A 15,553-nucleotide genomic window follows, 5' to 3' on the forward strand; every position below is an offset into this window, starting at 1 on the left:
TAGGCTCAGTAGTGAGCCTATTAGCAGTAAATAAGGGAGAGAAGCAGTCTCTGATCTGTGGGCAGCAAACACCGGTGGCCATGAGTGTGCTGAGGACTGCCTGGCCCAAGGGAACCAAAGATCAGCGAAGCTGGAGCCCGGGGGACCTAAAGTATGGCGGGATTGGAGCCCGGGTAGCCAAGATATGGCAGGGCTAGAGCCTGCGCAGGCCAAAGTTGCAGCGGGACCCAGAAGGAGACAGTGCCATGGTGAGTATATGGGAGTGAGGGGGAGTGTGTGTGTGTGGGAGTGAGAGAGTGAGTTTGTGGGAGTGAGAGAATGAGTGTGTGGGAATGAGTGGATGTGTGTGTATGTGTGTGTGGGGGGGAGTGAGAGAGTGTGTTTGTGTGTGTGTGGGAGTGAGAGTGTGTGTGTATGTGTGGGAGTGAGAGACTGAGTGTGTGGGAACAAGAGAGTGTTTGTGTGGGAGTGAGGGAGTGTGTGTGTGTGAGAGTGAGAGAACGAGTGTTTGGGAGTGAGTGTGTTTGTGTGTGTGTGTGTGTGTGTGGGAGTGAGAGAGTGTGTGTGTGTGTTTGGGAGTGAGAGTATGTGTGCGTGTGTACGTGTGTGGGAGTGAGAGAGTGTGTTGTGTGGGAGTGAGTGAACAAATGTGTGGGAGTGAAAGAACAAGTGTGTGTGAGTGAGAGAGTCTGTGTGTGTGTCTGAGTGAGAGAGTGTGTTTGTGTGTGTGTGGGAGCGAGAGAGGGTAAGTGTGTGTGGGAGTGAGAGAGTGTGCGTGTGGGAGTGTGTGTGTGGGAGCGAGAGTGTGTGTCTGCCCATCTGGGAGTGAGAATATGTGATTTTTTTTTTATTCATTCATGGGTTCTTGGCTTCGCTGGCTGGGCCAGCATTTATTGCCCATCCCTAATTGCCCTTGAGAAGGTGGTGCTGAGCTGCAGTCCATGTGGTGTAGGTATATCCAAGTGCTGTTAGGAAGGGAGTTCCAAAATTTTGACCCAGTGACAGTGAAGGAACGGCGATATATTTCCAAATCAGAATGGTGAGTGACTTGGAGAGTAACCTCCAGTTGGTGGTGTTCCCATCTATCTGCTGCCCTTGTCCTTCTAGATAGTAGTGGCTGTGGGTTTGGAAGATGCTGTTGACGGAACCTTGGTGAATTCCTGCAATGCATCTTGTAGCTGGTACACACTGCTGCTACTGTGCATCAATGGTGGAGGGAATGAATGTTTGTGGATGTGGTGCCAATCAAGCGGGCTGCTTTATCCTGCACGGTGTCAAGCTTCTTGTGTGGGCAAGTAGGGAGTATTCCATCACAATCCTGACTTGTGCATTGTAGATGCTGGACAGGCTTTGGGGAGTCAGGAGGTGGGTTACTCGTTGCAGGATTCCTGTTCTTGTAGCTACAGTGTTTATATGGCTAGCCCAGTTCAGTTTCTGGTCAATGGTAACTCCCAGGTTGTGGATAGTGGGGGATTCAGTGATGGTAATGCCATTGGACATCAAGGGGTGATGGTTGGATTCTCTCTTGTTGGAAATGGTCATTGCCTGGCACTTGTGTGGCATGAATCTTACTTGCCACTTGTCAGCCCAAGCCTGGATATTGTTCAGGTCTTGCTGCATTTGGACATGGACTGCTTCAGTATCTGAGGAGTTGTGAATGGTGCTGAACATTGTGCAATCATCAGTGAACATCCCCACTTCTGACCTTTTGATGGAAGGAAAGTCATTGATGAAGCAGCTGAAGATGGTTGGGCCTAGGACACTACCTTGAGGAACTCCTGCGGTGATATCCTGGAGCTGAGATGACTGACTTCCAACAACCACAACCATCTTGCTTTGTGCTAAGTATGACTCCAACCAGCGGAGAGTTTTCCCCCTGATTCCCATCAACTTCAGTTTTGCTAGGGCTCCTTGATGCCACACTTGGTCAAATACAGCCTTGATGTCAAGGACAGTCACTCTCACCTTACCTCGGTTGTTCAGCTCTTTTGTCCATGCTTGAACAAAGGCTGTAATGAGGTCAGGAGCTGAGAGACTTTGGCGGAACCCAAACTGGGTGTCAGTGAGCAGGTTATTGCAAAGCAAGTGCCGCTTGATAGCACTGTTGATGACCCCTTCCATTACTTTATTGATGGAGAGTAGACTGATGGGGGTGATAATTGGCTGGGTTGGATTTGTCCTGCTTTTTGTGCACAGGACATACCTGGACAATTTTCCACATAGCCAGAACAACATGTATTGTTCTGGAACAACCAGGCTAGAGGCTCAGCAAGTTCTGCAGCACAAGTCTTCAGTACTATTGCCGGAATATTGTCAGGGCCCATAGCCTTTGCAGTATCCAGTGCCTTCAGCCATTTCTAGATATCACGTGGAGTGAATTGAATTAGCTGAAGACTGGCATCTATGATGCTGGGGACCTCCGGAGGAGGCTGAGATGGATCATCCAATCAGCACTTCTGGCTGAAGATTGTTGAGAATGCTTCAGCCTTATCTTTTGCACTGATGTGCTGGGCTCCTCCATCATTGAGGATGGGGATATTTGTGGAGCCTCCTCCTCCAATGAGTTCTTTAATTGTCCACCACTATTCACTACTGGATGTGGCAGGACTGCAGAGCTTAAATCTGATCCGTTGGTTGTGGGATCGTTTAGCTCTGTCTATCACTCACTGCTTATGCAAGTAGTCCTATGTTATAGATTCACCAGGTTGCCACATCATTTTTAGGTATGCCTGGTGCTGCTCTTGGCATGCCCTCCTGCACACTTCATTGAACCAAGGTTGATCCCCTGGTTTGATGGTAATGGTAGAGTGGGGGATATGCCGGGTCATGAGGTTACAGATTACGGTGGTATAAAATTCTGCTGCTGCTAATGGCCCACAGCACCTCATGGATGCCCAGTCTTGAGTTGCTAGATCTGTTCGAAATCTATCCCATTTAGCACGGTGGTAGTGCCACACAACACCATGGAAGGTATCTTTAGTGTGAAGGCAGGACTTCATCCCCACAATAACTGTGCGGTGGTCACTCCTACTGACACTGTCATGGACAAATGTATCTGTGACAGGCAGTTTAGTGAGGATGAGGTCAAGTATGTTTGTCCCCCTTGTTGGTTCCCTCACCACCTGCTGCAGACCCAGTCTAGCGGATATGTCATTTAGGACTCAGTCAGTAGTGGTGCTTCCAAGCCACTCTTGGTGCTGGATATTGAAGTCCCCCACCCAGAGTACATTCTGCACCCTTGCCACCCTGAGCGCTTCCTCCAAGTGGTGTTCAACATGGAGGAGCATTGATTCATCAGCTGAGAGAGGAAGGCACATGGTAATCAGCAGGAGGTTTCCTTGCCCACCTTTGACCTGATGTCATGAGACTTCAGGTGGTCCGGAATCGATGGTGAGGACTCCCAGGGCAACTCCCTCCGAACTGTATGCCACTGTGCTGCTACCTCTGCTGGGTCTGTCCTGCTGGCGGGACAGGACATACGCAGGGATGGTGATGGTGGTGTATAGAACATTATCTGTATGGTATGATTTGGTGATGATGACTATGTCAGGCTGTTGCTTGATTAGTCTGTGAGACAGCTCTCCCAATTTTGACACTAGCCCCCAGATATTAGTAAGAAGGACGTTGCAGGGTCAACAGGATTGCCATTGATGCCACGTGGTCTGTTCCATTTCATTCCTTTTTTGTGACTTTGTGATGGTTTTGATACAACTGAGTGGCTTGCTAGGCCATTTCAGAGTCAACCATGTGTAGGCCGACCAGGTAAGGACGACAGATTTCCTTCCCTAAAGGACATTAGTGAACCAGATGGGTTTTTACATAGTCATCATCAGACTTTTAAATCCAGACTTTTATTGAATTCAAATTTCACCATCTGCCGTGGCAGGTTTTGAACCTGGGACTCTGGAGCATTACCCTGGGTTTCTAGATTACTAGCCCAGCAGCAATATCACTACGCCATCACCTCCCCACCATATGGAGTGAGAGTTTGTGTGTGTGTATGTATGTGGGGGTAAAAAAGAGTGTTTGTGTACGTGGGAGTGAGAGAGTGTTTCTGTATGGGAGTGAGAGTAGTGTGGGAGTAAGAGTGGTGTGGGAATGAGAGCGGTGTGGGAGTGAGAGCGGTGTGCGGGTGAGAGTGGTGTGGGAGCGGTGTGGGAGTGAGAGTGGTTTGGGGTGAGAGTAGTGTGAAGGTGAGAGTGGTGTGAGGGTGAGAGTGATGTGAGAGTGGTGGAGTGACAGTGGTGTGAGGGTGGTGTGGGAGTGAGAGTGGTGTGAGCGTGAGAGTAGTTTGAGAGTGGTGTGGGAGTGAGAGTGGTGTGGGAGTGGGAGTGGTGTGGGAGTGAGAGCGGTGTGGGAGTGAGAGCGGTGTGGGAGTGAGAGCGATGTGGGAGTGAGAGCGGTGTGGGAGTAAGAGTGGTGTGGGAGTGAGAGTGGTGTGGGAGTGGTGTGGGAGTGAGAGCGGTGTGGAAGTGAGAGCGATGTGGGAGTGAGAGCGGTATGGGAGTAAGAGCGGTGTGGGAGTAAGAGCGGTGTGGGAATGAGAGCGATGTGGGAGTGAGAGCGGTGTGGGAGTGAGAGTGATGTGGGAGTGAGAGCGGTGTGGGAGTGAGAGCGGTGTGGGAGTGAGAGCGGTTTGGGAGTGAGAGCGGTATGGGAGTGAGAGTGGTGTGGGAGTGAGAGTGGTGTGGGAGTGAGAGTGACTTGGGAGTGAGAGTGGTATGGGAGGGGTGTGGGAGTGAGAGCGGTGTGGGAGTGAGAGCGGTGTGGGAGTGAGAGCGGTGTGGGAGTGAGAGTGGTGTGGGAGCAGTGTGGGAGTGGGAGCGGTGTGGGAGTGGGAGCGGTGTGGGAGTGAGAGTCTACGGGCAGGATTTTCCCTCCGTCAGGCATGCGTGGTGGGTGGGCCCAGGAACAGCCACAAAATGGACTGCCACCTGCAATCAGGGTCCGACCGTGATTCCATGCCGGCTGGCCAATTAACGGCCAGCCAGTGGGAAACGTGTGCTGACAACCTCAGCACTGCCAGGGTGGGGGTGGGAGGATTGCGAGTGCTGAAGTCTTCCTGTGCGCGCTCACTGAAAGCTCTCTGAAGGCACAGAGCTGCCTCAGGGAGCTGAAGAATTTTAAAATGAAAAATAAAGATTTTAAAAATAAGGGAAACATGTCCTCATATGTGACTCAGTTACATGAACAGGGATATATTAAAAATGATGTTTCAAATTTATTTTTTTAAGTACTACTGGATGAGGTTTCCTCAAAAATGCAAAGGCCGCCTGGCCTATTCACCCACCCGCCAACTGTAAGTGAAAAATAGGATTAAATTAATTGATTACTGGTCTTAATAAGCCTCTTAATTGTTGTGAGAGTCGGCAGTGTGCCCGCTGACCAAAATATCACATGAATGCGCGATGACGATGGGATGCTCTCCTGACGTCATCACGCATTATTTTACTCCCAATTGGGTCGGGCTCGTGCCCGTCCGCGGGGCATAAAAATTTGCCATGTATGTATGTGTGTGTGGGAGTGAGAGTGAGAGCAAGTATGTGTATGGGAGAGTGTTGTGTATGTATGTGTGGGAGTGAGAGTGTGTGTTTATGAAAGTGAGAGAGAGAGAGTGTGTGTGTCTGTGTGTGTGTGTGCGTGTGTGTGGCCTGAATCTTACATTCATCGGACACGCCTGATCAGCAGGCCCAGAAGTGGATTTCCAGCATCTGCATTATTTTGCTTTTATATTTATGAGAGAGTGAGTGTCTGGCTTATTCCCAGTCTCAGGTTTCTCACTCACTGTCACCACCACACACCAACACATATGGCCAAGCACAGTGGGCGAGGGTGAGTGAGTGAGCACCCTGAGACAGGGAGTGAGCCGGACACACACACTGACACACACATCCTTTCACACTCTGGTCATTTTTATTAATTACTCTTTTTTAATGTAACAATTTATTGATATGACATTACTTTTGCTCAGGAATTGTTTCCTTTCTCAATACCTCAACATTTTTTTTGAAATTCAGTTTATTGTTGAGCCAAACCTTATCTTTCCGAAATTTGCTCATCAGCCCCTCGAGTGAGAGAAAATGCAGATGTGCCGCCCACCCCCTGAGCAAAAAGTTTGGACAAGCCTGGTATGGTGCCCCCTCCTGGTGCAGAATGCCAGGGAATCAGCTTTCCTGCCTCCTTTGCCAGGATGCTATGTAATCACTCAAAGCTGAAAGTGTATTCATTTAAAAATGATGGCTGGTTTGAAAGTGCAGTGAGTGCTTGTGTGTACTCACCACTAACACCTTTATTGTCAAATGGTTTTGGAAAGAAGTTTGTAGTCGATGATTTTCTGGAATAAAGTTGTAACAAATTTTAGAAAGCATTGCAGCTGCATCTACAACCCTTGTTTGCCTTATTTTAATTTCCCCATGCTTTCTCTTGCATCACCCACCCCCATTCTTTACCTGTATCTTCACTGTTATCCTTAGTCTACACCAAGCCGTGAAACAGTACTACAGCTGTTTTTCTATAAATATTTTTATCTTAAATATTGTCATTTATCTAGCACTTCTAATGTAGAAAAATATCTTGAGGGGCTTCATGGAATTGTAAATGTACACACTCCCCCTTAGCCCCCCCCCCCCCCCCCCCCCCCCCCCGCGAGGGCAAAGGTTTAGCATCACAAGACGATGATGATGCAGGTCTCCCTCAGTGCTGCACTGAAGTGTTAGCCAGGATTGGGCACTCAAGTCTCAAGTGGTGCTAGAACCCACAAACTTCAGACCCAGAGGAGAGAGTGCTCCCACAGAGCTGACATCTACATAACATAGTTATTAGAGCACCTCACATGGTGCTCTCTCAGTGGAGGGATTTGAGTTGGAATAAAATTTAGGAGAAAATCCATCAAGTAGTTAAGATGATTCAGGCAGATAGTGTAGGCCAGCAGACTGCATTGTCTGGGGGGCTGATTTGACATATTCCTGTGAGTACAACTGCCCCATCCATTTTTCTCCATCTTCAATATTGTTCTAGCTAATAGACAATGTAAAAATAAATCAAAATTTTTTTCCATGATTTTCTTTTCTCCTGGATTACTCTCAGCATTGACCAGGTGATTGATCTTTAATTCCTAGAGATTTCAGCCCATCCTAGAGATTTCTGATGGGCTGACAAATTTAGCTTAATCAGTGGGGAACTATGCCAAGAGGACACATGTAACCATGAAATCACCTGACTGACTGTTTCCTGTAAAAGTGGGGCTTCTGGGCAATATTGCCACAGGCCAGATAATTGTTTGCTGTTGACTGTTCTCAATATGCACTTACCCCATTCAGTGAGCATTTTGGCGACCATTTTGTACAGGATGTTCATGCTGGTAACATAGAGAGAGTGAAGAACACTTGGTAAATATAATGCACAGGCCCAGCAGCCATCATTTTCGCTGTGATAGGCCTTGACCCATGCTTCTGCTCTGAAGAAAACAAACATCCCATAGAGAGAAAAGCCCAGGAATAAACACAGTATCGGCACAGAAACAAGCCAGATCTTCACTTTGCGTTTCCATGCAGGATAATAGGGCTGATAGCGATGGGTGATAGGATTTGTTCCCATCAAGCCTTTGTAATCCGCACGGGGCTCCTCAAACTGGCTGTTCATCTGCATGGTTCCCCAAGTGTAGGCCAGAACAAAACTTTGGCGCTTCCATAACTCCATGACTACAGTTGACCAGATCATGTTGAGACAAGAAAAGAGGATGCATTTGTCTATTGTGTCCATCGATAGAGAGACCAGTATGATACCAAAGATTGCCATCGGCATCAGAGAACAGGTGAAATATTCAAGAAAACTGAAGTACATGGCAACAGAACCACCAAAATATCTATAAATTGAATCTGTAAAAAAAAACACACAAAAATAAAATGATAAAGCTGAACTGCTCTGCCATATACTGTTGACCCACCTAGATCCTAGGTAACTGCCTTGCTATTAGGAAACTGAGGCAATTTTCTTTACCCACCTTTTGGCAGTCCCTCCTCCCCTCAACTTGTGATTTTCCTTCCATTTTGGCACCCTGACTTTCTATGAGAAGGCTTGGGGCCTTGCTGTGACATTAGGCCAAGAACCAGACTCACTGAGTGGGGAGGCATGGTTGAAAAGCATGGTGTGTTATGTTGAAATCTCATAATGTTGCAATGCTACACTCCATTCATATTCAATGCTAAAAGAAAGACTTGCATTTATATAGCACTTCTCATGATCACTGGATTTTATGAAAGTGCTTTAAAACTAATGAAATACTTTGAAATGTAGCCCTGTTGTAATGTAGGAAACACAGCAGACAATTTGCATGCAGCAAATCCCACAAACAACAATGTGATAATGCTCAGATAATCTGCTTTTGTGATATTAATTGAGGGATAAATATTGGCCAGGACAGTGGGGCTAACTCCCCTGCTCTTCTTCAAAATAGTGCCATGGGATCCTCCACCTGAGAGGGCAGGCAAGGCCTTAACAGCTCATCCAAAAGACAGCACATCCAGTGCAGCACTGGAGCATCAGCCTTGATTTCTGTGCTCAGGCCCTAGAGTGTGACTTGAACCCAGAACGTTTTGACTTAGAGATGAGAGCCAGCTGATGTGATATATTAAACTCTCATCACAATGAAGAGCTGAAATCTCTTAATACACGGTATGATGCAACATGAAAAAGCCCTGTTTCATGTGCATGTTCACTATCATATTTCATTTTGCCAGGTGTAGTATCCCTTCACCTCCTTTAATGCAACACAAACGTCCCTTGACACACACCTTCGCCAAATGTGGAGGACTCTTACCATGTATAATGTGGTTTAACGTGTTACTTTTGTTTTAATTATTTATCAATAGGCACATGTGTGGTTGGAGAAAACACAAACAAGAATGTAAATAAAGCAATAAACAATTACAGAAAAGGAAGAGGTCAACATCACACTATATAAGCCAAGTGAAAGTAGTGCAAGTAATAAACTTGGACACATGGGAGTAACAGTTAAAAAAACCAAGGTAGGGTTAAGACAATGAACATCAAGAGATTGTATAAACTGAGATGAGGGGCATTACGATAAGAGTCTTAAGACTAAGCCAATGGTAACTATAAAAGCCATTCAGGTTTGACATTCGTAAAAGATGGTTTGGGGCCAATACAGTACATCATGGAATTCATTTTTTGAAAGGTTCTGGACATGGTTTTTGCGGTTCTGAAGGAAGGAACCAAACAACATTTGGGACATACAACTGACCATCACACAGGGAATGGAAGGGATGGATATTGTAATAGATGCTTGGGCGGCCCTGTCCCTTATAAAATAGTTCACACAAAATGTGAACCACAAGCGACGTTCAAAATTCGGTCTGCTTACCAATGGGTTGTAAGCTCAGATTCCTATGAGACTGCCAGTGATTTCCCAGCTCAGTCAGCAATTCCTCATCATGCAGTGGATAGAATGTATGTAGAATCTTGCTTTTCCGCAGCCTGTTAACTGAAATCAAGGCACATAAGAATTGAGGTTGTAGACACTAAGGACAGTTACCTTATGCATCATTCTGTCAAAGTTATAGGTTTGAGATTCTTCAGGCCTTTTTTAAACAGCATTGAACTTATCTCAAAGAGACAGATTATCCGTAACCCAACATTTAAAATGGAGTTAATGATGGGATAAATTTTCAGACTGCACATTTTAAATATTCTAGGGAAATGGTTAACACTGTTTTTATTACCCAACCAGAGGGAATTAAGTATTTATTAACCATATAATGTGGGACTTCATATACAGATTGATTTGGTTCCTTTCCTGAGGAACATTAGTGAAATTGTTGGATTTTTACAACAGTTTAGTAAGTATCATTATCATCTGGTGCCATCCCACATATTGCTACATTTACTGAACTCTGTGATCATATCTTGCAACGGTTGGATTTGAGCTCAGAATATACAGGCTGTTCGTCCAGTACAATATGAACAAGGCTACCATATCTGTTTCTGAATAATGAAAGTACCCATCTTAGTTCAACACTCTTAACTGCAACATTTGATTGCATTGGCTATTTCTAAACTTTTAAGGCAATATTTAGCCGTGGAGCTCCAAGCTTTTGATAACTCTGTGACCAGTTTTATATTCGACACTAACAGTGCAAGTTTTATACAGTTACCTCCCTCCTAGGATATTATCCTTCAGTAAGTAGTTTGATCAGGGTTGGCAGGGGAAAAGCAATTGATTTACATCAGCTCCTATTTATTTTAATCTATGATTCCACCAGCAAATCTTAGGAATTCATTCCAATTTTCTATAAAGTTTACAGACTTGATGGTCACACCTACTGCCTCATATGTTCCCACCCATCCTACTGCTACCTGGCTGTTTCAGAGAAAATAAAACGGTTTTCAGGCAGTTCTTGAATAATTACCAGGCAGTTTTTGTTAGAATCAGCTTCTGCCATTTTAACAGTGGTTTTAACAAGAGCAATAGAATCAAGGCAGACAAGTCTAACCTAAAACCAATAGTTATAATGCAGTTACAGCCTCAGACTGGCATCTGCCAAGGCAGGTCGAAACTATGTCATCAGATGCTCCTTACTGCAGATTGAAATGAAAGCCAGTGACAGAGGAACATACTGGACTTGTGTGTTTTGACACGTGCAGAAATGTCCCCCCCACCCCCCTTCCCACCCGTTGCAAGACCACAAGATATTTATTGATGAGAAAGGCCTCTTGGGCATCTCAATTCATCCATGCAGAACGATCCTACACTTGGACCCATTATAGCATCCAGTTGATTCTTAACTGATTCCAAGGTTTTTAATCCCAGCATTACTACAGATGCATAGTCCATTGTTGATCGTTCTTTCTGTAAAGAAAAACTTCCTGCTCTCAACATTAAAGTTGCTTTTTACTACTTTGTGCCTGTGACTCCTTAATCGGTTGCAATTTAATTCAGATTTACCTTTCCCATGCCATTTACAACAGCAGTACGATCATCTCTCAGATGTCTCCCAAAGAGGTTAAAAACCTCAAGTTGCTCCTGTATTTCCATGGAACTCAGTTGCCTAAGACTGGGGGCTAGATTTTTAACCCTGGTCGGGGGCAGGAATGGAGGTGGGCGAATAGGTGGGTGCCAAGCTTTGCACCGATGGCCTACGTGGCTGTTCCCCAGCTCCGGGCCATGTTCCTAGAGGCAGATGGGAGGGGTGGTCAGCAGAACTACCTGTCCACAAGGTGGGAGAGGGGTGCAGCCAATTCATCAAGTTTATGGCCTACTGGCTCTTGGCCCCAGAGAGGACAGGGGATTGTTTAGCTGCCTGGGAGTGGCCTCCTAGTAGCAGACTGGAAGGGCCCGCACGCCAGGCAGGCTTAGAGGCCCTCTATGAGGTTTCTCCTCAACACTGGTGGCCAGCCTGCTGAATCGACTTTTTACTTTACATTTAAAACATTTTGGGACATCATCTCTCTCTCTCTCACTTACCTGCCATGGCACATCCTGCTGCTATTTTCGAACTGCAGAGGCTCCTATTAGCCCTCCAGTTTTGAGAGCCCAACCGCCCTCCTTAATCGGATGGCATACCTGCCTTCTTGCCGCTAATTGGCCAATTTAGAGGGAATCACAGATGAATGACTGTTCCCACACAGTGTGCAGGATTCCAACCTCCATGTGAGCCTGATGACAGGGCCCTGAAGCCCACAGGATATCCTGCTCTAGGGCTCAGCTCTTCTTTGAGCTGCTTCCAATGTTTGAATATTTGCCAGGGCCAGAAATGGACACAGTACTCAAGGTGTGTGTGACCGGATCAAAGCACTACACAGTTTGATCCTGACTTATTTCCACCTTTTGTGTTACATAAATCAACATTTAGTAATTTGGTAATACAGAGCTTGAGTATTGCTGAGTCTAAGCTTTTTGTCTTGCACTCATCAGGACGCTCACAAGAATACGAATATAAGAGGAAGACAATAATTTATACTGTATGTGAGGAGAGTGCTGATTGGTTGGCAAGTGGCACTGCCATAGAGAATGCACCACTGATGGTGACTGATAGTTAACTGCCAAGCATTGTTTGAAATTTAAACCAGGCAGCTTGACCCTGATTAGTCAAGGCATTTCCCTGAGGAATGAATCAACGAATGGCTGTTATTTATTTTGTTTAGCTGAAATAGACACAATGTATATAAATATTCTTTCTGTCTGCAAAGAACAGGGTCCTGTGTATTAATATATGGAGCTTCCAGTACATGCAAATGTGCCACACTGCGAGTCTGACTGACAATCTTAAATTGGTTGTCAGCATAATTCTCAGCACATTGAGGATTATTTGGCAAATGTTGTCCAATCATGGAATCACTTCTAATGTTGGACACTGTGTTTTGTGTTTTGCAAGCACGGACTGGTTGGGTTTGGGCTGTACCTTGCCCTTTGTGAACAGCGGCTAGGACATGCTGTTTGATCCGATCCGCCCACCAATCTTTGGGACGTACAACATCACACTGCCACTGAAATTCATATACCACATTACTCATTTGTGTGATAGGCAGAATGTCTTTTTGGCTTGACGGCAGCATCCTGTTAGTGGCGAATACCATTCATGTTGCTACTGCATAGTAACAGTGTGAAACAGCTAGCTTCACCTGTTGCTCAGATTTTTGAGAAACCTTGCCCTTCCAGGGTAATCTGAGGTAGACTGGGCACTTTTCAAGGCCAAAAGTGATGGTCTTAGGCCCGTTCAGAAACTTGCATGATACACAGCAAGAAATGATCTGATCAGGGCAGCCCTTTTCCTGCAAGGTGCCTTTGATAGGCCCTATTTCAGCAAGCTTAGCAAGTCTCTTTTTTCAGCAATAAATCAACATTCTATTGACATTGTTGGTTGTTGCTCTGCATTGGCTGGATCTTCTGAGACTCCTAGGTCTTTTTTAACTTGATACCCATTTATTCCAACATCATTCAAGGAGAATGCATGTTTCCTATTTTTCCTTCCCAGGTGCAGTACATTACATTTTTCTATGTTATGAACCATAGAACAATAGAGCACAGATGAAAGCCATTCAGCCCATCATGCCTCTCTCAACTCTTTGAAAAACCTATCCAATTTATCCCACTCCTCTGTACTTTTCCCATTGCCCTGAAATTCATTTCCCCCTTCAAGCTACCACTACCATCTAGCTGGGGGCATCAACCCTGGTTCAATGAAGAGTGCCAGAGGGCATGCTAGGATCAGCACCAGGCATACCTGAAAATGAGATGTCAGCCTGGTGAACCTACAACACATACTTGCTTGCCAAACAGTGGAAGTAGCAAGCGACAGACTGAACTAAGCGCTCCCACAATAATGGTTCAGATCAAAGGTCTGCAGTGCTGCCACATCCGAACCTGAATGGTTTGGGGATAGTTAAACAGCTAACAGGTGGAGGAGGCCCCACAAATATCCCCATCATCAATGGTAGTGGAGCCCAGCAATGCAAAAGACAAGGTTGAAGTATTTGCAGCCATCTTCAGCCAGAATTTCTGAGTGGATGATCCATCTCAACCTCCTCCTGAGGTCCCCAGCATCAGGATTCAATTCGCTCCACATGATATGAAGAAATGGTTGAAGGCACTGGATACAACAAAGGCTATGGGCCTGACAACATTCCCACAATAGTAGTGAAGACTTGTGCTCCAGAACTGGCCGCACCCCTAGCCAAGCTGTTCCAGTACAGCTACAACACTGGCACCTACTCGTCTATGTGGAAAATTTCCCAGGTGTGTGCTGTCCACAAAAAGCAGGATAAATCCAATCCGACCATTTACCACCCCTTTATCCTCTACTTGACTATCAGCAAACTGCTGGATGGTGTCATTAACAGTGCTATCAGGCAGCATTTATATAGCAATAACTTGCTCACCGGGTTCAGCCAGGGCCAATCAGCTCCTGACCTCATTATAGCTTTGATCAAAACATAGACAATAGAGCTGAACTCAAGAGCAGAGGTTAGAGTGACTGCTCTTGACATTTTGACCATGTGTGGCATCAAGGAGCCCTAGCAAAATTGAAGTCAATGGGAATCAGGGTGCAAATTCTCCACTGATTGGAGCCACACCTAGCACAAAGTCATTGTGGTTGTTGGAAGTCAATCATCTCCGTCCCAGGGCATTTCTGCAGCAGTTCCTCAGAGTAGAGTCCTATGCCCAAGCATCTTCAGCTGCTTCATCAATGACCTTCCTGCCATCATAAGGTCAGAAGTGGGGATGTTCACTGATGATTGCACAATGTTCAGTATTATTCACAACTCCTCAGCTACTGAAGCAGTCTGTGCAATATGCAGCAGGGCATATTCCGTCTTGGGCTGATAAGTGGCAAATAACTTTGCACCAGACAAGTGCCAGGCAATGATCATCTCCGAAAAGAGTATCCAACCATCACCCTTTGTTGGTTGGATGGGTATCTAACCATCTCCCCTTGATGTTCAATGGCATTACCATCACTGAATCCCCCACTATCAACATCCTGGGGATTACCATTGACCAGAAACTGAACTGGACTAGCCATATAAATACTGTAGCTACAAGAGCACGTCAGAGGCTAGGAATCCTGCAGCGAGTAACTCACCTCCTGACTCCCCAAAACCTGTCCACCATTTACAAGGCACAAGTCAGGATTGTGATGGAATACTCTCCACTTGTCTGGATGAGTGCAGCTCCAACAGCACTCAAAAAAGCTCAACGCTATCCAACACAAAACAGCCCATTTGATTGGCACACTACTGGTGCCTTAAACATTCATTCCCTCCACCACCGACGCACAGTGGCAGCAGTGTACAAGTTGCATTGCAGCAACGCACCAAAGCTCCTTCAACAGTGCTTTCCAATCCCACAACCTCTATCATCGAGAATGATGAGGGCAGCAGATAGATGGGAACACAACCATCTGCAAGTTCCCCTCCAAGTCACTCACATCCTGGCTTGGAAATATATCAGCGTTCCTTCATTGTCGCTGGGTCAAAATCCTGGAACTCCCTTCCTAATAGCACTGTGGACTGTGGCAGTTCAAGAAGGCAGTTCACTACCATCTTCTGAAGGGCCATTAGGAATGGGCAACAAATGCTGGCCTTGCCAGCACACACACCCCATGAAAGAATTTTAAAAATGCAGGTATCTAATTCCCTTTTGAAAGTTATAACCGAATCTGCTTATTATTTCAGGCAGTGAATTCCAGAGTGTCATATCCTGCTGCCTAAAAAGTATTCTTCATATCACCCTCTTTTTCCTTTGACAATTACCATAAATCTGTATCCACTTTTAACCCACCCTCTCACCAGTGGAAACAGTTTCTCCTTATTTACTGTATCAACATCCTTCGTGAACACCTCTATGAAATCACACCATAACTTTCTGTGCTCCAAGGGGAAGAATCATAGCTTTTATTAATGTCCGATTGCCATTGTTAGGCCCACTTAAATATTTTGCCCAACTGAGCAGCATCTTCTGATTCTACTGTCCCTACTAGTTTGGTGTCATCTCACTTGGCTAAATTTGTATTGGTTTTCTGGATCCAATTCTTTG

The 15,553-nt window shown here is 45.7% G+C and overlaps 1 protein-coding gene across 6 annotated transcripts in view; it reads right to left on the minus strand.

The window, feature by feature from the left end:
* Nucleotides 1–15,553, minus strand: part of ano10b (anoctamin 10b) — a 130,412-nt gene that overhangs the window by 26,933 nt on the left and 87,926 nt on the right. For all 6 annotated transcript variants that reach the window (XM_041191744.1, XM_041191740.1, XM_041191739.1 and 3 more), the window contains 3 exons: nucleotides 9,383–9,502; nucleotides 7,311–7,877; nucleotides 6,279–6,334 (listed from right to left, as the gene is read on the minus strand). In XM_041191744.1, the coding sequence (XP_041047678.1) occupies nucleotides 6,279–6,334; nucleotides 7,311–7,877; nucleotides 9,383–9,502 (743 nt within the window). The remainder of the gene's footprint in view (nucleotides 1–6,278; nucleotides 6,335–7,310; nucleotides 7,878–9,382; nucleotides 9,503–15,553) is intronic.

This window comes from Carcharodon carcharias, chromosome 7 (assembly GCF_017639515.1).
Source record: "Carcharodon carcharias isolate sCarCar2 chromosome 7, sCarCar2.pri, whole genome shotgun sequence".
Taxonomy (NCBI): Eukaryota; Metazoa; Chordata; class Chondrichthyes; order Lamniformes; family Lamnidae; genus Carcharodon; species Carcharodon carcharias.